The sequence below is a fragment of the Scheffersomyces coipomensis genome, assembly GCF_036884675.1.
Source record: "Scheffersomyces coipomensis strain NRRL Y-17651 chromosome Unknown DFJ63scaffold_3, whole genome shotgun sequence".
Classification (NCBI taxonomy): Eukaryota; Fungi; Ascomycota; class Pichiomycetes; order Serinales; family Debaryomycetaceae; genus Scheffersomyces; species Scheffersomyces coipomensis.
This window is the reverse complement of record NW_027042894.1, coordinates 1,703,578-1,729,391: the sequence shown is the minus strand read 5'-3', so window position 1 is coordinate 1,729,391 and position 25,814 is coordinate 1,703,578. Positions and strand designations below refer to the sequence as shown.

Below are 25,814 nucleotides of genomic sequence, written 5' to 3'. Positions count from 1 at the left end.
TATTGTAAAAAGAAATATGAAATAAATAGTTATTAAGTAATTAAGGTATGTATTGTTATTGATTATTCGTGATTATGATTATTTAAATGGAAACTGCTTCCACCACCACTATAAGAACCTTCAACCGGACGATGGAATTCATCAGTCAAGAAATCAATGGGAGAAAATGGGATTTTTGAATCATGAGACATTTTCTTGGACACAGATGAATAATTCCCTATAATGGATGGGATTAAAGATGTAGTCAAGGGTGAAGATGCAGTTATACCACCACTACCACCTCCTGGCACACCTCCATGATCATAACTTCCTGAATTTGATGAATGAGGTGATTTTATAATATGCCAATATGGATTTTCATTCTTATACGATAATGATTTCGTAATGGCATTTAAAGTGGTTGATATAAGACCATTTTGATGATCTTGATTAGGTTGATTAGTGATGGATCTTCCCTGTGATGCGGCTATGTAATGGGAAGGAGGTGGAGTTCGAATTAAATAATCATATGATTGAGCTGAAATTCCACCAGCTGCTCCACCAGGGGTATTAGGGATTTTATTATTAAGAATATTGGAGGTGTTGGGTTGATTGTTGGCATGGTTTGAACCATTACCAAATGCAGCAGTTTCATAGATTGATGGGAAATTAGGTTCTGTATTAGTATACCAATCTGGTTTTTGGAAATGACCGGGGGAGTTACTTCTATTTGATGATGAATTTTTTCTTACTCTTCTTTTTGATTTTTTTCGACTTTGAGATCTTAATTTAGATTTATGATGATGATGGTGATGGTGGTGGTGGTGAGGGTCAGTTTCTTCTTCATCGTATAAGGATCCATATCCGTATGAATCATGATATTGCGTGACTGATGAATTTCTCGATACGGAATTCTCCAAATAATACCAACATTGAAATAAAATAATACAATCAAAAATGACTGTACCTGAACTTCCCACAATAAAAGGTAATTGATCAGTTAAAACTTGATGGAATTTGGTATCTTCGGAACCATCACCTTCGAAATAAGTTCTATGGAATGAAAGTAAATATAAATCTGCCACGATCGATATGGTATAGAATAAATTCCCTAACATGGCGAATAAGAACAAATAAGCTGATATACCCTTTGTTGATTTTGATTTATAGTTCTTAACAATTTGAGGAGATCTTGAACTTAAATAAAGGATTGAACATATCCAGGCTGATAATTGACCGATATCCAGAGATGAGAATTTGAATTTATGAATGGAAATTGATCCGATGACGACAAATAATTGTTTTATTCTCATGACTAAATCAGACGTGACTTTATTAGATCCTGATGAAGTAGGTTGTTGATGAATGGGCATACCATTGACCGGTTTAGTAAGACTACTACCGACAAATGAAGCCGCTAAGATTCGTTGAATAAAACTGCCTTTATTTTGTTTAACGACATTATAATGAGAATTTGTAATTTCCATAGGAGATCGAGTAATATCTTGTTCAAATCGATTTCTTCTAGTATGTACATGTTTTGAATTTGAATTACTTTTTCGTGACCCTACTGGTCTTAACATATTGGGACTCTGTAATAAATTATGATGAATTTTTTGTTTTGGATAAATTCTAGTGTAATACCAGAATTGTAAACTTAATATACAATCAATGAAACAATAATAAGTGGCTAATAAAGTTTGGAAGGGTAAAGCTTTGGTTAAGATACATCCAATAAGATTGGTGGTATCACCACCAATCCAACAACATAAGAATGCTAGAGACACACCTTCAACCGATTCATTTAAATGGTTTTCAATGATTTGCGGCAATTGAGCAAATAACCATACTGATAACGATAAGATCCCTGATATTTTCGATATGGAACTGATGACTTGTTCATTGGGTGATAATGTGATGTTACTAATGATATAAGATGAACTAGAACTTTGAAATGCAAGTGAAGATGATAACAATGATGATGAGAAGGTTGATGTATCATTGTTCGCGATAAAATTCGCTGACATGAACGGGATCATTTTGGATGATTTATATACTGGGAAACAAACAGACCATAACCTATGTGTTGATGAAGGGATATGATGAAGATATGTGATGAAACTGAAGGATATGGCTAGAAAGGATAGGTTTGTAAATAACAAGTGGATGAACTGTGTTGTCTATTCAATGATTAAAAGTGATAAAATCCCGATACGTAAACTGTCTCTCTTCTCAACTGATAAAGAATTTTTTCGTTTCCTTCTCTCACCTTTTTTTTGATTTTGTCCACTCCCTTTTTAAATTAGTTAATTAATAGGAATAATTATAGTATATGTAGTGGATATTATAGGTAGATCTGGATGGATAGGATTAGAGTAACTAGGTACGATGTAGATCGATCTCGAGGGGATAACACCCCTGAAATTTGTGGTTGTTCCCCTTCCTTGTTATACCCCTTTTTCTTAAATACACACACACACACTTCTCTGATCCCCCTCCTCCTCCTCCCCCTCTTTTGAATGAATCTTTTGTGTCAATTATGACTCAATGGAAATTGGAAAGAAGGTTATAACAGACGTGTACTATTTGTAGATCATGACAATGGTGATGATCTAAGGGATATACGATTCATTGTATTAGATCATATCGAAATAAGCTTTTTAAATGGACTAATTGAAGATTAAATGTCTTTATCTATTTGTTACTATAAATAACTGATAACAATAAGGAAGAAGATACATTCTTCTTCTGCAGTATTTGATGAATGAAAATCGAATTGATCAAGGACTTACGGATGATCTCTTTCCACTTACACATTCATACAATGATACCAGTATACAATTAATGATCCATCATCATAATTACATATTACTAATAATGTTCAAACACCGATAAGTTATATACAGTCACGAGATTTTAAAGATTCATTTTTTTTTGAAATATCATAAATCAATTTAAACTACGGTTAAACCATCTAACAGATTGATCTATATCAACCACATCATATATCATCATTCATTCGTTTCCCATCAACCTTAATCCATCATCAAGGTATCATTCATTTCCAGTATCATCAATTTTTCTCATGATATAGCATAAGTTCACTCTAACACAAACGCGTCTAAACCATGGGACAATCATTATTAGAAATTGAAAATAATCAAATTCGATATAATCATCTAACAACAGGTATACTGAGTCTTGATGAAACGTTCATAAACTCCCATTTAGGTATCAGGAATAAAATTTATGATTTCCAAGCGGCTGCAGGATGTTCTTTTCAATATACTATCTGTGTATCATTATTAATATCTCATATTTCAAAATCAAATCATCATAGAATTATCATCATCGATACGTTGTCGAAGTTCCCCTGGCATTTAATCACTAATCATCCTCAATATGATCCTCAATGGATAGATAAAGGTCAGATAATAGGGTATACATGTGATACATTTTCAAAACTATTGGCAATATTTGCATTAGGAAAATTAGATTCTGATATAAAGAAAGATTCAACTATTATCATCATCAATGATTTTCATGAAACTATCGATATCTATAAATATGAACTATCCGCCATATATGAAGAATATGTCTTAAAGAATCATCTTGAAGCTTATGAAACTGTCTTAACTAATCAAGACCAATTTGAACTGGTGGGGACTAAAACTTCCATAATTGATATTCCATCTCAATCAGATTTATTAACTACTAGTGCCATAAGTAAATTTGAATCTCATCTATTCAGTTTATTAAATATAATATCGATTTTATGTTTCCGGTCGGGTCTGATATGTCTATTGTTAGGTCATTTGGATTCAAAATATGAAAATTATAGTTCAAACAATCATTCCACTTCATTCCTGTCTACATCATCACAATCATTCACTCGATCTCAAAGTGTTCCATTACCCAATGTATCATTCAATTCAAATAGTGGTGGTTCTAGTAGTGGTAGACTTGTACTTGCGCCATTCATGAGTAATACCACGACCCACAAACGAAATGCTAAATCGTTCGATTCATTCATCACAGCAAGACTTGTTTTCTATAAGGATTGGTATCATAAGACTGATGATTTCCATTTAAACCATCCTAATATATCAGAAGTGGATCATATCACATTAAAACAATTGGATGTACGGTTTGTGAATGCCGTGAAAGTTACTCATATACATAGTGGTGATAAATCATCTCCCATTATTCATTTCGATTATGATAATATCTACTATCATTTGGATGATGATAATTCCGATGAATATGAAGAGTCATATGGAGTTTCATTCAAATTAATTGATTTATCAAAGAAGACTGGAGATGAGTATAAAGATAAGAATCGACTTGAACTCGAGAAATTCAAATTAAGATCAACTTCAACATCAACATCAACGCCTACACCGTCATCTAGATTACCTTCATCTCAAATATCAAGAATCCCAAGTATAAGAACCAGTTCAATGATTCCTTCTTCACCAAATATATCAAATATTCAAAATCTGACCATATCCACCAGTCCCATCGATAATCAAATCCAAATCTTGGGAAATAACACCACATCCATCCCAGATGATGACCTGTTTGTTGAAGAATCAGATAATGAAGTCCTTGGATCGGTATTATTACCTATTAATGGTATATAGATAATTTATAGATAAATACATTTTCGCAGCCTTTAAAATTTACATAGATAAAAATTCTGCATATAACCAAAAAAATAATATTGCAATGAGCTTCTCATCACCAAAAATTTAATTTTTTTTTTTCACCTCGAGACTGAAATATATAAACATCTATTAACTAGAAGTTACATTTGAAATAGAAATAGAATAAACATATATCATGGCTACCGTTATACCGCCTCCCTCGAAGAAACAAAAGAAGGAAGCACAACAAGTAAGAGAAGTGGATCTCGTGCCCAAGGATTTGCCTAATGTTCTTATCAAATTTCAAGCATCTGATTCTGGGGAATCAATTGGTGGATCAATAAGAGTTCCAGGTGGAATCACTGAAAAGCAATTAGAAGAACTTTTGAATCAATTACATGGTGAAACTGCTGAACCTGTTCCATATACTTTCTCCTTATTAAATACTTCTGATGATGACAAGAAGAATAATGATCAAAAATTAATTGATATTAAAGATAATTTATATTCATCAGTTTTAAAACCAGGTATAAAGACCACTGAAGATTTCTTAACCTTGGTCTATACTCCTCGAGCTGTTTTCAAAGTAAGAGCCATAACAAGATCTAATGCTGCTATAGCAGGTCATGGTTCAACTATTTTATGTTGTCAATTTGCTCCTAATGATTCCGGTAGAATGTGTTCGGGTGCTGGAGATTCAACAGCAAGAGTATGGGATTGTAATACTCAAACTCCTTTATATACTTTATCAGGTCATTCTAATTGGGTTTTATGTGTGGCTTATTCTCCTTGTGGTACAATGATTGCCACTGGTTCAATGGATAATACTATAAGATTATGGGATGCCGATACTGGTAAACCAATAGGTAATCCATTAGTTGGTCATACTAAATGGATTTCATCATTAACTTGGGAGCCATTACATTTAGTTAAATCTGGACAAATACCAAGATTAGCTTCAGGTTCAAAAGATGGATCTGTTAAAGTTTGGGATACCACAACTAGAAATTGTTCATTTACAATGAATGGTCATACTAATTCTGTATCATGTACTAAATGGTCAGGATCAAATATCATTTATAGTGCATCACATGATAAAACCATCAAAGCTTGGGATATTAGTGCCAATGGTAAATGTATTCAAACATTAAAGAGTCATGCTCATTGGGTGAATCATCTTGCATTATCTACTGATTACGTGTTAAGAAGAGGTGGGTTCGATCATACTTCAACTAAAGCTTCATCTAAAAAGCAATCAATGGATGAATTGATTCAAAAAGCTAAAGATCAATATGAAAAAGTGGCCAAATTGAATTCTACTATAAGTGAAAGATTAGTAACTGCTAGTGATGACTTTACAATGTATTTTTGGGAACCATTAAAGTCTTCTAAACCAATTACTCGAATGACAGGTCATCAGAAATTAGTCAATCATGTATCATTTTCACCTAATGGTAGATATGTAACATCAAGCTCGTTTGATAACTCGATCAAGTTATGGAGCGGCTACAATGGATCTTTCGTCGGAACATTCAGGGGTCATGTGGCTCCTGTTTACCAGACTGCATGGTCTGCCGATGAGAGATTATTGGTTAGCTGCTCCAAGGATACGACTTTAAAAGTTTGGGACATCAGATCCCTTAAACTTAGTGTCGATCTTCCAGGACATTCCGATGAAGTCTATGCTGTCGATTGGAGTCTTGACGGTAATAGAGTAGCTAGTGGTGGAAAGGATAAAATGATTAGGTTATGGTCACATTGATTTACATTTAATATACGTTTATTTCGATCTTACATATTTAGTAGTGGAAGCATTTCTCTTACTCGCAAGACTGATTGGTTGGCATTTAATTTAAGTATCTTTACTTTCCAACTTTTGGTGCCTTTTCCTGATGATGCTATATCTGACCTTCTTAAGTCCAATCGCAGTTGATGAAATAGCTGAAACTAGTCTGTTAACTAATTTTTTTCCTTTAAATAATATTCCTATTTGCGTAATTTCTATATCTTCCTAAATACGTAATATGCTCGACTTTCCTACTATATTTATAGTTTCATCTTAGTAACCATAATACATCGTTTCTATGCCATAATGTTACCTTTCCGGAATATTATTTATAAATCAAACCGAATTTAGTAATTCAGTTTGCATCTTGTTAAATAGTTATTTTTAATATTCCCCTATATGTCTGTCACTATGAGACAAAAAAGACATTAACAAATTTTGTATGAAAATATTTTCTTGTCGCACTACAGTCCATTACTATGCGCCAAAAATAGTGTGAATAGATTAGTGAGAAGCATTACAAGTCGCTTTGCGGTTGATTAAAATATATAAATACATAATATAAGTTTCATATATATATTTATTTATACTCATTAATCCTATATAATTATATAATTAGCTAATAATATTTTGGAACAAAACCATAATTAATCTAATTGAGCAATTCTCTTTAATAAGCCGATATAATCAGAGATACCCAATTTTCTATCAACCAAATCTCTAACAACCCTGATTATTTGTCTTGTATTACCAGCCATAAGAATATCATCCAATTCTTTATAATAGTTAAAGATGTATTTGATTTCATCAACTTCAGATTCCATGACGAGATTGGACTCGATATATGTTGATAATATCTGTTTAACTTCATTTTTATGGTTAATATTTTTTAATCCAAGGTAAGCTTTAATAAATACTAATAATTTGTTATCCAAATCTGGAGAGATGAAGTCGATTCTAGAATTAGAAACGATTAAACCTTGTGATTGTGGTACTGCCTTGGATTTTTCAACTTCAATCCCTCCGCTAGTTAACTCCTTAATATGTTTATAAATGGCATCTAATTCAATTTCTGGAATATTAGTAGGATTGATTTGTTCTTTGTTTACCAATAAAGCTGAACAAAGGATTAAAATCTTCTTCTCTTTTATGTTCCAAGTATTGGTAACAGAAGGATAATACTTGGAAACTAATGTAGCAAGTTGAGGTTCTTGACTCATTTGGTATGACTTGAAATGAAAATGGAAAAAAGTGAATATTGACTTTAATGAATTCAATTTAATAGAAGATATAGAAAGAAAGAAAGAAATATTATAAAAATTTAATTCAGTAATTTCAGCTAGTTATATAGAAAATTTTCAGGGGGGGGATTCAAATCTCTGATTTCAACGATCGTATCACGGTGGGGTCATTAGGGGGTAAATCCGATTATCAAATAGAGAATAAGGAGATAATAAGATGTGTGAATCACAGTTAATAAGGAGAATGAGGAGAAGCTTATTACTACAAAATAATATTATTAATTCCTGAGTATGGTTGCTAGGGAGTATGATGTGTACTTATTTAAAAATGTGTTAAATTTTAGGGATACTTCAGTATATAACTATCTTCAGTCACAAAACTGGAAATAGTGTTACCCCCAACAAAATACTAACGACTCATGTGAAATATATAACATATCCGAATTAGTTTATGTGGTTCTAATTCTAATTATAAAACAGGTAACTGAAATATTTAAGTTTGATTACAGGTAATCAAATTAGTTGTCGTCCATTCAAAGAAAAAATTTCAATGAAGATCTAAAAATAAAAAAATAACGGCTTTTTCGCACCTCAAACAGTCAGATCAAAGCCATTTTGGGGAAATTATTGCGTCGCCTAAATAGGAAATTATTAAGATTGAAGATGAACATAACAGGTAAGTAGACAGTTGTTATTAGTTAAATAATTCTCTAGTTAATAAAATATTGAAATTATAAGATTGGAATAAAATTAGTATAGGTATTCATTAGTAGCTGCGCTCTTATTTATTTACTCAGTAAAAATTATAGTTGCTCAAAAAAAAAATAGTTAGCATAACAAGTTGCAAAAGATATGTATTACATGTAATCTACTATAAGTATTTAGGAACTGTAGAAAATCTGGTTTCTTTGTAATATTTATATCACAAAAATAATTGAAGGATCAGCAAATCTTAATTTGGACGAAGGTAAATTTCAATATTCATTTCAAGACCCCTGCAAGATGAGTTTAAGTCCATTACCTGATAAATTTAAAGGAATAACTGATTTGGTATTACTTGTTGATACAACTGGGAATGATGATTTGGATAAAATTATTATTCCTGATATCCCAACTGTAGGTCAAATATTAGACCATAATAATCATAATGTTAACTATAAAGAATCTCTGAAATTCTTCTTTGACAATGTTCGTAGGTTTAAAGGCTCTCCTTACACTATAAATATAACATTGCAATTCAAACTTGGACTCCATGATGATGGAAGTTCAATGAATGATTTATTATTAAAAGCTAATTTCATCCAACAAATAGGATGTTTCAAATTCAAGTTTTATATTTTTAAAATAGTAACCCATCAATGTCCTGATCCTTTCGTAATGCCTGCATTAGGATATTTCCAATTCTTAGATTGCATTGGATTTAGATTTGATACTGATGTTATTCCTAAACGTGTGAGTGAGAATGAAATATCCAATATGAAATACTACAAGCATACAGTAAATTATCATATTCCAATCTCAATTCTATGGTTGAGAGAAGGACTTCAAGAATTGCATTTGGGTCAAAAGGTAAGATTATTAGGATCCGAAGTCATCCATCTTAAGTTTCCAAACTTAGTTAATATCGGTTTCGAATGTTATGATTTAATTTCTTGTCAAAATTGGAGTTTCTTCTTGAAAAATAATAATAGAAAGATGAACCTAATCTTAAGGGATTTTCAATCCCTACTTCTTATTCAAACTACTTTCTTGTTATTAAACAGGATTATTCTTATAGGTTATCGAAATTCTGTTTTTCCAGATGAAATGTCAAAATACTTATGGCAAGCAAAAGAAATTCATCTCTATGGTACTAGTTTCGAAGTTGATTTAAATAAAGATTACATTGAACAGTTCCCTATTGTTACTGAAACTATATACTATCTGTGTGATCCCGGTTGGCCATTGTGGAAGACTAACCATACATTCGAACTACTTCAAAAATTGAAAAATAATTATCTGGTTAAGATAGTTGAAGTTCCACTTTTGCCAAAACATCAATGCGCAGTTAAGAGTATAAGTTATCAAAGTGATTGCTTCAGAAATCTGCTCAGTGTAACAGAATTTTAATATAAGTGGTAATAGGATTATATATTTTTAAAAGCACTTCCACTCAAATTTCTTTTAATTCTGGATGCAAAACATAGCTGCAATATGCTAGTATTATTTCGGTATATGCTGTTTATGTTATGCTTGAATAAAATAAGAAATAATAATTTCTTCCCTGAAGGCGTATGCTAAATACTCTTTTGATTATACTATGTTGTATCTCCTTTAAATAGTTAATAAATTATAAAATAAACATAATAATTGAAGAATCCATATTCCATTAATTACTTAGAAAAGGAATCTATTCAAACATTTCAAGACTATATAAAAATGAGTTCAAGTCCATTGCCAAAACAATTTAAATCAATAACTGATTTGGTATTACTTGTTGATACAACTGAAAACGATAATTTAAAGGACTTTATTATTCCTGATATTCCTACTGTAGGTCAAATATTATACCATAATAATGACAATATTGACTATAAAGAATCTCTGAAATTCTTCTTTGACAATGTTCGTAGGTTTAAAGGCTCTCCTTACACTATAAATATAACATTGCAATTCAAACTTGGACTCCATGATGATGGAAGTTCAATGAATGATTTATTATTAAAAGCTAATTTCATCCAACAAATAGGATGTTTCAAATTCAAGTTTTATATTTTTAAAATAGTAACCCATCAATGTCCTGATCCTTTCGTAATGCCTGCATTAGGATATTTCCAATTCTTAGATTGTATTGGATTTAGATTTGATACTGATATTATTCCTAAACATGTTTTGAAGTTTGACAATGCCAAAAGAAAATATTACCATCGTACAGTAAATTATCATATTCCAATCTCAATTCTGTGGTTGAGAGATGACCTTCAAGAGTTGCATTTGGGTCAAAAGGTTAGATTGAGCGATTCTAGATTTGTCGATCTAGTATTTCCAAAGTTAACTCATCTTGGTTTCGAATGTTATGATCTCGTTACAAGTCAAAATTGGTGTTCGTTCGTTAAAAATAATAAAAATGTCAAAAAAACTCTAATTTTAAGAGACTTTCAATGCAGGTATTTCCTTGAGTCTAGTTGGTTGTTAGTGGAAAAAGTTACGATTATAGGCTCTCATACTCCAGTTCATTTCTCTGAAACGGTAAAATACTTATGGCAAGCTAAAGAAATTCATCTCTATGGTTCTAATTTCATGCTTGATATACATGAAAGCAATATTAAAAAACACCCTATTGCGACAGAGACTATATACTATCTGTGCAACCCTGCTTTCCCTTTGTATGAAATAAACTATACACTCGAACTATTGGAAAAATTGGAAACAAAGTACCTGATTAAAGTTGTAAAAGTTCCTTTCTTGCCTGAACATGAATGCCCTATTAGAAGTGCGAGTGAATGTTTTTCATATTTAACAAGGCCATATAAGTTAGCTGAATTTGAATATACATGGTAGCGATGGACAGATTAATATATAGGTTTATAAAATACTTAAAGAAGAATAAAAATATTTGAACATCTCAAGTCAAGTTTCCACTGTAATTGCTCTTACATGTATGTATCGTGACATTTTAAGACAAAATTATTATATTGTTATTTAACAAATTAGAAAATTGAAATACTATTACAATTATATATATATATAAAAATAATAAAAAGATTAGATTAAATGTCTTTGACAACGATAAAGAAATAAATTTTTGAAACAAAATGATAAAAATGTATAAAGTAAAAGGTAAATTAAAAAGAAACTAGTAATATAAAGAAACTCCCATTAAATAAAATAAAGCCAAACTATGAAATATGCAAAATGAACAACTTTTTTAAAAGTAGTAGTATTAGTCACTATCATTGTAATGAATTTGACCAACTTCTTCTTGAAATTTATAATCAGGTTCATAAGCTGATTCTCTTAAACTTCCCTTTCTAGTAAAGTCCACTAATTTAGCCTTAGTAGGACTAATGGTTGCTTTCAAAGTTGCTGTTGACATTTGTTTGGCTGAATCTTCATGAAGTAAAAGGTTATCAGAATTATTTGAATTAACTGATAAAGCTGAAAAATTAGAATTCTTCATGGTGGGTGATGTATTAACTTTTGTGGTAGGGGTATCATTATTATTTAAATCAAAATGATCACTACTGGGTGATATTAAATTTGTCCTACTATTATTTGTAGTCCATTTGAATTGACCATCCGAAGCTTTGGTAGCTTTAAATTCATCATCTAAATAAGAAGAATTTGCATCATCATCATTATATTGAGTCATATCATGTTCACTACCAGAATGTGAATTATCATTAAATTTATGTAACAAGTTACTGATACTTCCTTCAGTATTTTCTCTTGTAGGATGGTCACCATCGGATTGATCTTGATAATTTTTAGCGTTATGATAGATGGTATTACTACTAAAATCACGAGTATTTTCTTCTAATAATACATCTAAATTAGATGGATCTCTTGATAACCCTTTTCTTGGACTTGAATTTCTATTATTACCATTTGCAACCAGGTTTTCATTATCAACAATATTACCATCACTATCTAATCTTTGTATATTACCTGAAGAATATTCTCTCGCCAAAAGACCATTTAATGAATTATTACTGAGGAAATTACGTGATAATGATGATTGATTTGAATTTCTATATGATCCATCATCAACTAATCTAACTGAAAATAATTGTTCAGTATTGACAGTACTAACTGAAGCATTTGAATTTCTAATGGCAGTATTCTTATTATCAGATCCATCCTTTGCTCTCCAAGATTTGATTGGTTTTTCATCGGCATCAACATAACGAGAATCATTACTATCAACTTGAGTCAAGGATGATGAAGTACTTCTAGCATCATCATTCTCATAACTATTTAATTTCAATGCATTCAATGAAGCTAATTGCTTAGCATTTTCATCACGATCATCTTTATTGATGGTTGTACCAAATCCTGGACCAGTTAATTCTGGACTAGTTGGTGGATTACCCTTTTCATTATCAGCTTTATCATTTCTTCTTCTTCTTCTAACACAACAGCAGATAAGGAAAATAGCTGCAATTGCTAACACAAAGGCTGGAATACCTGCTGCAAGACCAATAATTAAGGCTTTATGGTTTTTAGATGATTTTGATTGATGGTCTGGTGAGCTGCTTGTGGAAGCAGTGGCAGTAGAACTTGAAGAAGAGCTGCTTGAAGCAGTAGATGTAGCTGATGAGCTGGATGATGAACTGGATGATGATGAAGTTGTGATTTGTTTACTTACACCAACAATATTGAAATTCTTAGTATCATTATCTGAATCAGATTGAGCATTGATATTAACTTGTAGTTGATCGAAATCACTTGGAGCTTGACCAGTGAATGTCAAATTAGATTGAGTAAAAGTTAACCAATTTGATGAAGAATTGAAATCAACGGAAATCTTAGTGTCATTAAAATCAGTGAAATCAGATTGTAATAATTGATATTGGAAAAATTCCCCTTTTGTAGCATTAATGTTTGGGAATGATTGAATGGTGAATAAAGAATCAATTGAATCAAATGAAAATGGTAATTGGACACTGTTTTGGAAAACATCTTCTACTACAATTGAGAAATTATCAAATGTTGAAGAGTTTGGAAATGTCCCACTTAAAGTAAATTTCTGATTGTCAAATTGAATAAAACTTGGTAAATCAGTAGCAGTAACAGTTGAGATATTAGCTTGATTGATTGGAGATCCATCTAAGAAAACATCGGATAAAACTGGAATTTGAATTTCAAATGAAGCTCCAAATGTACCATTTACTTTGATGGTTTCATTTAAAGATGTACTCAATTGATGAGCACCCACAATAAGATTGAAAATCCCAGTTGCTCCTGCGAATCCATAATAATCAGATCCAATAAAGGCAAATGAGTATTCATAAGAAGGAGCTATATCAGAAACAACATATGGAACTGTACCTGAGAAAGATAAATCATCTGAATTGAATTCAAGCCAAGGTGGTAAAGATGATCTATCAGCGGATCTACCATAATAAGCGATGATTGGTCTATTTGAATTAGGATAAGATTGGAAAACAGATTCGGCAAATTTGATATTAATATTTTGACCTTGAGTTACAACTAAACCATCAGCTCCATTGGTTTGACCATATTGAGCGATTTGAGTAAACATAACATCATCTGAACTTAAATGTAAACCAGTATCATTAGATACAATCATGGAATAGTTATTGGAACTGACTGAGTTATCGGATGGATCTGTACCAGTTAAAGTAATTTGGAATTGAGATACGTCATCAGCACTTGGTAAGCCACTGAAAGTTCTTGAAGAACCATCAAATGATAACCAGGTTGGTAAATTAGAAGCAGAGTATTGAATAGTGGCATCATTGGTTGATTTATAAGTTATATTGGCCAAAGTGAAAGAATAAGTTTGATTTATTCTTGCAACGTTTGGTAATTGTTCATCAAAGGGAAAACCAATATAAACTTGAGCCCGTACTATTAACAAGTGGCATAATATTTGGAATATTAGGATAAACAACATGGTTGTAGATGTCTTGTTATGTATGCTAATGCTGAGGAGTAAAGTCTACGATGACTATGAATGAAGATGCTAGGGGTATTTGTTGTGGTTGATGATGATGATAAAATGAAGGAATGTAAGATGGGAAGTATTTTTTAAAAGCTGCTTTTGCTTATGATGATATAAGACAACTTCTTAGGATGAGTTGATAGGGGTACAACAAGTATAAAGGAATGGACTATTGGTTAAAACAAGATATTATCCCAAGAAGAAAGATAGTTACAACTAAAATAAAAAGATGAAGAAAAAGGAAAAAACTTATTACAAACTGAAAAGGAAATTCAACAAGATAGAAGGACGGTACTTCTCAACCAAAGGGTGATGGCAGCTATTAGTGATGAGAAAATAATAATTGTAGAAGAGATTGATAGTGTATTGTTATTTTTTTAGCAATTTGGTGTTCCATTACCCCTTCCTGTTTACAGAATAAAAAAAAATAACCCTAATAATAATAAATACTTGAAACTTACATTTCCCAATCGAGATAAAATGAAGGGTAAAGCCTTACATCCCATAGTTTTACAACACGAAATGTGGGATAAGGAGGTTTGATGTTTGTTTTGTTTCGTCTGTTTATTTTTGCATCAATATTTTGTGTCACCAAAAAAGTCTTAAAATTTAAATTTAAATTTTACGCGTTTCGCGTTTTGAATGAATAAGGTTGCAGACGTGAATTGATAAGTTGATTTCTATGAGTATTACAGTTTTCGTCTAGTCAGACAGGTTAGGTAGATTACTTACATATTAGGAGAGTTGATATGTGATGATATTTTTGGTGGTTAAGTAGTGTCGACAGGTTTTTTGGCGTGTGGAATGTGGAATGTCTTCTCGTCTACTGAATTAGGTTCATTTTGGTCTCCTTTGAGCTCTGATACATACCTATATACATACAGTTGTTACATAACTCAAAATTCTGAACTGATTCTTAGTTTGTGATTATAATTATTAGTTTATTAAATGTTTTACTATATGCATTCTTATATCGTTACATAACCTTTTTCAGGGTGTTGTCTTTATTAATACTCATTATACGAGGAATATAATAAATGGCTAAAACCCCAACATATCCAAATATTAATCCTACCAACTTTTCTGCTATGGAATGGAAATAGATATTAGTCATGAATAACATAAACCACCATAATGATATCAATAAAATAATTAAAATATGTGGATTGCCAATAATGAATTGAGATAAAATGATGCCTCTTTGTTGAATGGTTTTATTATTACTCCTAACCTCTCTCAGGAATGCCCTTATATTATCTAATAACACTGTCCATGATTGCCAATATGGTAATGCTTCTAAAAATAAGTATAATGATGAATGAATTAATAAAAACACATGACCTGAAGGATCATGACCTCCTTCCCATGATCCTCTTAAACGACGACATGAATAAGATGAAACAATCGATGATTCTAATTTTAATATATTAGCTTCTAAATCGCCACCTTCACTTTCAAATCCAATTTCTTCAAAAAATTCAATCAAATGTGATAATGCTTTAGGAATACTTTGCTTATCATTGATAACACATTTCCCTCCAGTTAAGATAAATATCTTATCCATAATAGGTAAGCCAAAACACCATTGAGTAAAGAATATCCACCAGATCGTAACTAACCCATATCGTATAATCACGGCTTGAATCGTTTTAAAATTCAATCTATTATGACGTTGATAATTCAAACAGATATAAAACAATGCAATGAACAAAGTAGTCCACCCCCATCCTTTCTTAACGAACAACTGATTGAGTATATTCTTCTTGTTATTATAATAATTGTAAACTTCTTCATCAGGTGATAACAAATGAACTATCTTTCCAAGTGCAAAATTAATGAGAAATGATGATAAATATATCACTTCCAATAATGACACTTTGTAATCATGGTACAACTTAGTTGAAAAGCCCTTTACCATTTCAAAATGTTTATCATATATTGTATTAGATGACATCTACCCCTCTATAGTTGACCATCAATCGATATCAACCCTTACATAGGTGGCACCTTTTTCAGATCCACTCTCAATTTTTTTGGTTGGGTGTTTTTTTGTTTGCCCCAGACTGTAAACCAGTCGTGTAAAATGGTGAATTATTTTGATTATTCCATGACGTTCTATTTGCAACATACTACTATAAACTAAACTAAGCTATACATTTACTTTGGAAGCAGCAAATTGTAAGAGAGGTGATAATAATGGGTTTCTGGCTGATAAAGATCCAACTAAAGGTACGACTTTACAACCAATATCAACTTTAGCATTTTCTGTGGTGGGTCCAAAATCAACGAATGATACTTTCTCCCTGAGAGCTATTTTAATGACTTCTTGCATCATTACAAAGTAAGCTCTATATTTCTTACTTATTTCATGGTTTAACCCTTGAATATCTGATGTTATAGTATCACCTAATCTAAATATCACACATGATGCTACCAATTCATCATTCACTTTTAAGAATACTAATGAACGGAAGTTATTTTCATTAGCAAAATTACCAAAATGAGATATGAATTCAGTAGTAGGTTTTAATAAAGTATCTGAACGGCCAGAATTTTGTCTTGAATCAGAGATTAATTCGGTTAATTTGATAATATTAGAACAATTTTCTTCATTAAAATCAAAGGTTTCAATAACTTGACCATTTTCTTGTAAAAAGACATTATCATGATTTCTATACTTAACAGCCTTATAATATTGATCAATGGTTTTATTCATAAATGGTCTTAAATCAATCACATGGGAATTAGGTAATATCACTTTATACCATCCGCCTAATCTAATTCCAGGTTCAGCAAAATCATCCTTATAAGTTGGATCTAATAAAACGGTACATTTTTCATTTGATTTATTCCATTTCGCCATGGCATACATGATAGCGGCACTACGTGCTACTGGTTTTTTGGTTGAACTGCAGTATACCGTTGATCTCTTAAATGGCCAATGAAATCCTACTAATCCAAATTTAATGCATAATAATGGAAGCTTTGAATCTTTACCAAACCATTGGGATAATTTCTTACCAAATTTTCCGGGTATACGTTCAGTTAAATCAAATGAATCAATAATCGTTAATAATACTAATGCTTCTGTACATCTTAATTCATCATAGAATTTTTCCAGATTTCTTTGAATTGTTTCTAATTCTTCCATTGATTGTTGTTTGGATTTCTTTTTAGCTAATTTTTTTAATTGATTTTTAGATAATGGTTTGAATTCATCAAGGGTTTGATCGGATGTCATGTTTCTAGAATTTTCACTTGAAAATACTAATGATTCTTTATCAAATGGATCCCAAGCAGTTGAATCATCATTGTCACTGCTTTGATCTGAAGAGCTTACACTAGATGTTAGTTTTGTTATTTTATTCTCTTTTGGGTCCATTTTCTCTAAATCTTTATCCTTATTATTATTATTCTGTTTTTGATTCTTCAATGGAGATGGTGCCTTCTTGTACACTCTCAAAACTTTAAATTTAACTCCTGATAAAGTCTTATTTTCAGCATAATTTTCCATTAATGAAATCATTCTATCACCACTTATACCTCCATTATATCTACTATTAAGATTAATTAATTTTGACCATCCTGCCTTTTGTTGATTGGTTAATGCCAGTAAATCATATTCTTCGACTAATAAATCAATTAATGGTTTCTTAGCCCTGATATGTCGAGTACAATAAATTGAAACGAAATCAAAGAATATATTACATCCAAATAAAATAGGAACACTGATGGAAATATCTCCTTCATTATTTTCCGAAGTATTGAAATAATAAATACTCATGATAAAACATGCAATCACCACTAATAATAAACAACTGGCAAATAAATTAAAAAATGCTAAAAATTTTCCAGTGATATCATTTAATCGATTCCCTTTGTTAACGATGAAACTTATACCTAAGCCATTTCCGGATTGAGTTATAAAGAAAGTAGCAGTACAAATAAATAAATTATGGACTCTTTTCATAACTATTATATTATCTGTGTTTATGACATTAATATTTGCTTGAATAATGGCTATAGAGAATAAAATTTGAATCATTTGACAACCTCTAAAAAGTATATAAATTGATTTCAAGCTTTTTTCCCACCAGACTGATAATAAGATAGAATCGAATGCTACTGAAATACAGTTAAGGATAATATATGCTAAATTTGCTGAGAATGGGAATGTACTGCTATCATCAGATAATGTTTCTTGAACTTTGCCTGAAGACAAAGCTTGAACTTTTAAAACTGTGATTAAGAAAAAGAAAATCCATGACCCAAACTTCGAATATTTAGTTAATTCCATATACTTTTTCCATTGTTTGGATCTAGAAAGGACTGTATCTCCAACACTAAGTCTTTCAGCTAAAAAGTGTATTAATATAACAACACCTATTATCAATGATCCTAATGAATATGGTACAGTTTGAGATGCTTTGGTATGGGTGTAATAAAGACACAATGTCAAGTCCAACACATTGAATATGATATCATATATAACTATAGCGAAGTTTGAAATTAATATGGTCCACTTTGGGATATATAATGATTTGAGCATATTTTGCGCTTTTGCACTTAAAAAAAATGGGAATTTGGAGGGGGTGGAGTCAGACATACTTAGGGGGGTTTTCTCTAGTATAACATTTATAATGTGAATCCTAACAAGATAAAACTATTGACAAGAATAAGAAATGAAGTATAATAATCAGAAATAGTAATATTATTATCTGACTCTTATCAAATTTCATCCAAAATTATAGATTAGTTACTTTTACTGTATTTATATATCACCAGGCTATGGGCCTATCTCAAAACAATGCAGAGGGAAAAAATTTAGTGAGTGAGAGTGAGTGAGAGATGGGAGGAGGAAAAATTTAAAGTTCATTTGGCTGATTCAGCCCTCTCTGAGCTATAGAGCACTGACTATGGTTTAGTTATCAAATCACAGTTAGAATTCGAGGGGAAACCTCGTGTTTGATGCTAACTGATTACCTTACCTTATGTTCTGATAAGATATTTGATGTTTCTAAATGATATTCGTTAGATAATACTAGGTTCATTTCAGTTAGTAGATGAATACTGCTGGACTTAAGGCATTATTTCCGAGAGATAAAGCCTGTTATCTCCTAGGAATAAACAGGAAGAAGTATATTATTTTTTTCGAAATATACATTTATTAGTATTCTATATTAAATGGTGTAACTACTTAGTATAAAAATACAAGTGTTAGTTAATCCAGGGCAGTGCAGAATCAGTTAATTGTCATGAAATAGCTTAAAGTTGTTGAATTTCGCAGGATGCTATTTTTAGATATTAGATCCGCTTATTCCCTCTCTATATAATTCCAAATACAGCCTCGCAGTTTACTGTTTTAGGGGTATACTAAAAATAAAAACCGTTGTTATTTTATTAACTATAATAAGGTTGGATTAAATTAAGTGATCCGATTCCGAATCCTATATCCATAATGGTATCAGATTAAGTTATATACTTCCTTATCTAGGGTCTTGAATGCCTCAAGGTCCTTTATCTTATGGAAGAAAGCATGGCTTGTTACGGTTTGTAGCACCGGTCTACTATGATATAATTTAAACATTAACTCGTTTCTTCCACCTTTTCATCCTCTTCATTAATACTGCTATCCCTGATATCATTACTGGTGACATTGCTATTGTGAGATATACTTGCATTACCATTACCATTACCATTACCATTACCATTACCATTACTATTACTTGTATGAGGAGCACTTGGAGGAGTCATTAAAGTAGTATCAGCATCTTGCCATCTTTTAACCATATCATTCATTAAATTATTCATGAATTCTGGATTAACGATATTAGTCCGGAATTTCTTATCTTGCAACAAGGTTAAAATATGTAAACAATTAGGGTATACCAAATATTTTGAATATTGAGGTTGATTCCAATATTGTAAGTAATTCAAATAATTTATGAAATTAACATCTTGTAAATAGTTATTTTGAGCTAAGAAGTTCAAATATTGGATATTACTTAATGATTGAACGAATTCTAATTCAATTTCCCATCGTGTTGGTAATGAACTTATCATTTTATTCATCTCATTATTAGCAGCATCTTGTGGTTCAACAGCACCGTTTCCATCCGTAGGAGGTATCACTGGCTCTATACTCTTTTCCTCTACTGTAGCCATTGTTATATATATCGTAACGGTATTCCTCAACTGTATTGTTCTTGGTATACCAATTATACAAAGCTGTCAATGGTCAATTGTTACTTTCAAAACTGGTCTTGAAAAAAATTGTGTACTCCAAAAATTAATCACTGTTTTATATACAGGACTTTTTTTAATTTGTTATGATTTTTGTAAACAAAGCTGTTTATATATATCAATCGTTTGATAGTGTTCAGACAGATAGGCTTATCCACACTATATCAAACCATGTCAGATCATATAAAAAGTAACACTCCAAGTTCAAGTACGCGTGGAGGAGCTCCTATAATAGGCAGTGGTATCAACTCAACCTCCAGACAATTGGCGTTGGAAAGAGAATTAGCTCAATTGAATCGAATCAATTCAACTATTGCTAATCTTATTCAAACGATAAAGTTCACCAATAATAATATAAATAAATTGAATGATGCTAGTGAGAGTACACATACGTTGTTGGATCAATGGATTAGAATACTATCCCAGACCAATTTCACTCATGATGTTATAAATGATAAGGTATGGAAGGGAGTTACACCAAAGGGTGACACAGAAGGTATAGATGGAGAAGATGACGACGGAGATGATGATGAAGAAGATGATGATTTTGACGATAAGTTACAATTAGAACAAGAATTATTAAAACAATTACAATCATTTGATGCAGAGAATGATAAACTTGAACAACGAATTGAATCAAAGGATTATGAGAGGAGTAATCAACTTAATCGTGATACAGATTTGAATAATAAACGAAGACGAGAACTAGGACTTTCTCAAGCTGGTAATAATCCAAGATATAGAACTGTGGGTACACCTGCTAAAAGAATAAGAGGTGCTCGTTAGAAGTATAATGTACAATAGAATTTCTTTTTAAATATGTAAATGTATGTATTTATTTTATAATGAACTTGAAAGACTAAAATTTCATAAACGTGAAAACTAGAGAGACAAAAAATGGGAAAGCTAAACTAAAGCTATAAAAGCAAATAACAAAAAGAAAACAGATATAAAAAATCAGTAAATGTTGCATCTAACTGTAATGTTTTGTCGTTTCTTTCTATTGGGGAGTGTGAATTGAACTTATCGTAGAAGGGAATATTTTAGGATTTTAATTTTAAGTATTGATTTATTTATGAATACTGGTGATTAAATCATTAGCATCAACAGAATCACCTTCTTTGATTAAGATATCTCCCACTATACCAGAGACTGGAGCACTAATCACCATTTCCATCTTCATGGCAGATAAAACAGCAACTGGATCACCCTTTTTAACTTCAGTACCTGGTTTGGTTCTAACTTCAATAACAACACCAGCCATTGGTGCACCAACATCATTTGGTTCAGAAGCCTTTGGTCTAGTCTTGGTTTCAATGGACACAGTCTTATCATCAACAGTAACAGATCTCATTTCACCATTTAATTCAAAGAAAACTTCTCTAGTACCAGTTTGTTGACTGATTTCACCAATAGCTAATAATTTAATGATTAAAGTCTTACCCTGTTCAATGTCAACGGTTAATTCTTGACCAATTCTACATGGTTTAAGGAAATATCTAGTTGGTAATACTGATAAAATACCATATTTTTCAACTTGTTTCTTATAACTTTCAAAAACTTTTGGATACATGACGTAAGAAGCAACATCACTTTCTTTAATGGTTGGTCCATATCTTGATACTAATTCTTGTTTAATAGAATCAAAATCAACAGGAGTTAAGTTCAATCCAGGTCTACTGGATAATTTTTGTCTCTTAGTACCTAACATATTAGTTCTTAATGGTTCTGGGAATCCTCCATATGGTGTTCCCATTAAACCTTCCATGAAATCTAAAACAGAATCAGGGAAATCTAATTCACCAGCTAATTTATAAACATCTTCTTCGGATAAATTATTTGAAACCATAAATTGAGCTAAATCACCAACCACTTTTGAAGTTGGAGTAACTTTAACCACATCACCTAATAATTTATTAGCGATTTTATAAGTTTCTTTAGTTTGAACCCATTTAGAACCTAAACCTAATTGTTGGGCTTGGAATAATAAATTAGTTAATTGACCACCTGGAATTTCATGTTGATAAACTTCTGGATCTGGACCTTTCAAGTCAGCTTCGAAACATGAATATAATAATCTCATTTGAGCCCAATAATTATCAATTTCACGAACTAATGAATCTTCTAAACCAGTTTCAATATCACCTTCTAATGAGGCTAAAATAGCACTGATGGAAGGTTGAGAAGTCATACCAGACATGGAATTGGAAGCAGCATCAACCACGTCAGCACCAGCTTTGGCAGCAGCAGTCATAGATGCAACACCGGTACCAGCTGAATCATGAGTATGAACATGAATGGCTAAATCAGGATATTTAGCTCTGATTGCAGTAATTAAAATAGTTGCAGCTTTTGGTTTTAAAGTACCAGCCATATCTTTAAGACCTAAGAAATGAGTACCCATAGCAACGATCTTATCAACCACATCTAAGTAGTATTCTAAGTTATATTTCTTACCTGGTTGTAACATATCACCGGAATAACAAACAGTAGCTTCAACTACACCACCAGCTTTCTTAACAGCATCAATACCAACTTTTAATTGATCTAAATCGTTTAAAGCATCGAAAACTCTGAAGATATCAACACCATTATCTTTAGCTTCTTTAACGAAATGATCAATAGCATTATCAGGTAATGAAGAATAAGCAACCCCATTAGCACCTCTTAATAACATTTGAAATGGAATATTTGGAACAGCAGCTCTTAATTTCTTTAATCTAGCCCATGGATCTTCGTAAAGGAATCTCATACAGACGTCAAAAGTAGCACCACCCCAACATTCTAAGGAAAAGGCACCATTAAGAGCAAAAGCAGTAGTTGGAGCAATATTTAATAAATCAATAGTACGAACTCTGGTAGCTAATAAAGATTGATGAGCATCTCTCCAAGTAGTATCAGTTATAAGAGTACCTTTGAATTCACGAACTTTCTTAGTGAAAACTTCTGGACCTTCTTCTAATAAAACTTGTCTCCAACCTCTTGGAATTGGAGTATTTTCAACATCAATAGCAATACCAGTTTTTGGATCATGAATGACTGGAATTTCAGCTTCATCATCTAATTTTGGCACACCAACTTGACCTTTAATAGATGAACCATTAACCACTAAATCAGCTAAGTAACCTAACATTTTAGTAGCTCTATTTTGAGAAGTTATCATTTGGAATAATGAAGGAGTATCATCAATGAAAGTAGTCCAACAATTACCGACAATAAAAGTTTCATTAGTTAATAAAGCTAATAAGAAAGGAATATTAGTTTTAACACCTCTAATTCTAAATTCAATTAAAGCTCTTAACATTTTTCTTCTAGCAATTTCAAAAGTTGAACCAGAACAACTACATTTAACCAACATAGAATCATAATGAGGACTAATGATGGACCCAGCAAAACCATTACCACCATCCAATCTAATACCATTACCACCAGCAGATCTATACACTTCAATCTTACCAGTATCAGGTTGAAAACTTTTGGCTGGATCTTCAGTAGTGATTCTACATTGAATAGCGAAACCTCTAGTATTAATTTTATCTTGTAAAAGTCCTAATTGTTGTAATGAAGCACCAGCAGCAATTTGAATTTGAGCAGCAACGATATCAACCCCAGTGATTTCTTCAGTGATAGTATGTTCAACTTGAATTCTTGGATTAATTTCAATAAAATAATGTCTATTTTGTTCATCAACTAAGAATTCAGCAGTACCTGCATTTCTATAATTAGCCGATTTAGCTAATTTAACCGCATCAGTTAAAATGGCATCACGAACTTCTTTTGGTAAGTTTTTAGCAGGAGCGATTTCAACCACTTTTTGATGTCTTCTTTGAACTGAACAATCTCTTTCAAAAAGATGAATGACATTACCATAATTATCAGCTAATAATTGAACTTCAATATGTTTTGGTTTGTCTAAGAATCTTTCAATAAAACAAGTACCATTACCAAATGAAGTTTTAGCTTCTGAAGTGGCTCTATTAAAGGCATCACCGATATCATCACCTTCACGCACCACTCTCATACCTCTACCACCACCACCAAAAGCAGCTTTTATAATGACAGGATAACCATATTTTTCAACGAATTTTTCAGCTTCTTCAACAGTTTCAATTGGACCAGGAGTACCTGGGACAACAGGAACATCATTAGCAAGAGCTAAATTTCTGGCACTAACTTTATCACCTACTGCATCGATAGTTTTATAACTTGGACCAATCCAAACTATACCAGCTTCTTCAACTTTTCTAGCAAATTCGGAATTTTCAGAAAGGAATCCATAACCAGGATGAATCATATTAACATTATGATGTTTTGCGATACTTATAATTTCATCAATTTGTAAATAAGCTCCAACAGGAGTGAATTGACCCTTTTTACCAATGACATAAGATTCATCAGCTTTTAAACGATGCATTGACAATCTATCTTCATGAGAATAGATAGCCACGGTTTGCATTGATAATTCATGAGCAGTTCTAAAGATTCTGATAGGGATTTCACCACGATTGGCCACAAGGATTTTATTCATGGGTCCAAGGACGGTTGAATCTCTTCTCATTTGTTGAAGACGGGTAGCTTCTGTGATATCATCGGCAGGAGGATTGATATTGACGATTGATGCCATTGTCGATTGTGATGATTGATGGACGGATGGGATCGATGGCAAATGTCAATTGATGAAAAAGAAAAAGAAGGAATAGGGATATTAAAATAAAAATAAATTAAAATAAATTAATTGAAATTGATTTGGAAAAGATAAAAGGAGGGGATTTTCAAAGATTAAAATAATGAGCAGCAGAATGAGGAAGAAGGGAAAAAAAATCAATTAATTAATTGAGCTTTTTTTTTTTTTTCTGTCGCTGTTTGTTTCTCACTAAAAATTAATTAATTAGTGACAATTAATGAGTGAAGGAAAGAAAGAAAGAATCTAGTGAACAAAATAGATACTGATTATCAGAAGCAATTGATATGAAGAAGAGAACTCAATTGAGTAGAAGGAATTAAGTAGTATTTATAGTATTTAGTCGACCAGAAGATCTACAAACCAGTCCATTAAAAAAAAAATAGAATCATTACAAGAAATAATATTTCAGAGAAGGAAGTATAAGTCCAATATAACCCATTAATAAAATTTTTATTTTATTTTATTTTATTTTTTTTAGATATTTATTTATTTTAATTAAATTAAATAAATTGATAAAGTATATCCTATAGAATTTAGGAGATATGATGTGATGATGATTCATAAATGG

General features: G+C 31.5%; 10 protein-coding genes across 10 annotated transcripts; 4 read left to right on the top strand and 6 right to left on the bottom strand. All coding sequences in view use genetic code 12, as the record gives it.

Moving 5' to 3' along the window:
• Nucleotides 1-62: 62 nt before the first annotated feature.
• On the bottom strand, nucleotides 63-2,018 carry DFJ63DRAFT_312933 (uncharacterized protein; the record flags this gene model as incomplete). Its single annotated transcript, XM_064906081.1, has 1 exon — nucleotides 63-2,018. The coding sequence occupies one exon, from the start codon at nucleotides 2,016-2,018 to the stop codon at nucleotides 63-65; it is 1,956 nt and encodes a 651-aa protein (XP_064762951.1).
• A 1,089-nt stretch (nucleotides 2,019-3,107) lies between these two features.
• Nucleotides 3,108-4,622, top strand: DFJ63DRAFT_312932 (uncharacterized protein; the record flags this gene model as incomplete). Its single annotated transcript, XM_064906080.1, has 1 exon — nucleotides 3,108-4,622. The coding sequence occupies one exon, from the start codon at nucleotides 3,108-3,110 to the stop codon at nucleotides 4,620-4,622; it is 1,515 nt and encodes a 504-aa protein (XP_064762950.1).
• A 199-nt stretch (nucleotides 4,623-4,821) lies between these two features.
• Nucleotides 4,822-6,387, top strand: DFJ63DRAFT_286591 (uncharacterized protein; the record flags this gene model as incomplete). The annotated part of the gene is made up of 1 exon (XM_064904985.1): nucleotides 4,822-6,387. One exon carries the CDS (start codon nucleotides 4,822-4,824, stop codon nucleotides 6,385-6,387), a length of 1,566 nt encoding a protein of 521 aa, XP_064762949.1.
• A 2,267-nt stretch (nucleotides 6,388-8,654) lies between these two features.
• Nucleotides 8,655-10,642, top strand: DFJ63DRAFT_335144 (uncharacterized protein; the record flags this gene model as incomplete). The annotated part of the gene is made up of 4 exons (XM_064908164.1): nucleotides 8,655-9,318; nucleotides 9,454-9,554; nucleotides 10,008-10,528; nucleotides 10,618-10,642. The coding sequence occupies 4 exons, from the start codon at nucleotides 8,655-8,657 to the stop codon at nucleotides 10,640-10,642; spliced, it is 1,311 nt and encodes a 436-aa protein (XP_064762948.1).
• A 932-nt stretch (nucleotides 10,643-11,574) lies between these two features.
• Nucleotides 11,575-14,271, bottom strand: AXL2 (Axl2p; the record flags this gene model as incomplete). The annotated part of the gene is made up of 1 exon (XM_064906079.1): nucleotides 11,575-14,271. One exon carries the CDS (start codon nucleotides 14,269-14,271, stop codon nucleotides 11,575-11,577), a length of 2,697 nt encoding a protein of 898 aa, XP_064762947.1.
• A 1,024-nt stretch (nucleotides 14,272-15,295) lies between these two features.
• On the bottom strand, nucleotides 15,296-16,237 carry DFJ63DRAFT_312926 (uncharacterized protein; the record flags this gene model as incomplete). The annotated part of the gene is made up of 1 exon (XM_064906078.1): nucleotides 15,296-16,237. One exon carries the CDS (start codon nucleotides 16,235-16,237, stop codon nucleotides 15,296-15,298), a length of 942 nt encoding a protein of 313 aa, XP_064762946.1.
• Nucleotides 16,238-16,370: 133 nt separating this feature from the next.
• DFJ63DRAFT_132785 (uncharacterized protein) lies at nucleotides 16,371-19,415 on the bottom strand. Its single transcript, XM_064903374.1, has one exon. It carries the CDS (start codon nucleotides 18,923-18,925, stop codon nucleotides 16,469-16,471), a length of 2,457 nt encoding a protein of 818 aa, XP_064762945.1. The 5' UTR covers nucleotides 18,926-19,415; the 3' UTR covers nucleotides 16,371-16,468.
• A 490-nt stretch (nucleotides 19,416-19,905) lies between these two features.
• Nucleotides 19,906-20,382, bottom strand: SOH1 (Soh1p; the record flags this gene model as incomplete). Its single annotated transcript, XM_064904952.1, has 1 exon — nucleotides 19,906-20,382. The coding sequence occupies one exon, from the start codon at nucleotides 20,380-20,382 to the stop codon at nucleotides 19,906-19,908; it is 477 nt and encodes a 158-aa protein (XP_064762944.1).
• A 351-nt stretch (nucleotides 20,383-20,733) lies between these two features.
• On the top strand, nucleotides 20,734-21,348 carry DUO1 (Duo1p; the record flags this gene model as incomplete). The annotated part of the gene is made up of 1 exon (XM_064908163.1): nucleotides 20,734-21,348. One exon carries the CDS (start codon nucleotides 20,734-20,736, stop codon nucleotides 21,346-21,348), a length of 615 nt encoding a protein of 204 aa, XP_064762943.1.
• A 283-nt stretch (nucleotides 21,349-21,631) lies between these two features.
• PYC2 (pyruvate carboxylase 2) lies at nucleotides 21,632-25,120 on the bottom strand (the record flags this gene model as incomplete). The annotated part of the gene is made up of 1 exon (XM_064907448.1): nucleotides 21,632-25,120. The coding sequence occupies one exon, from the start codon at nucleotides 25,118-25,120 to the stop codon at nucleotides 21,632-21,634; it is 3,489 nt and encodes a 1,162-aa protein (XP_064762942.1).
• Between the last annotated feature and the right edge of the window lie 694 nt (nucleotides 25,121-25,814).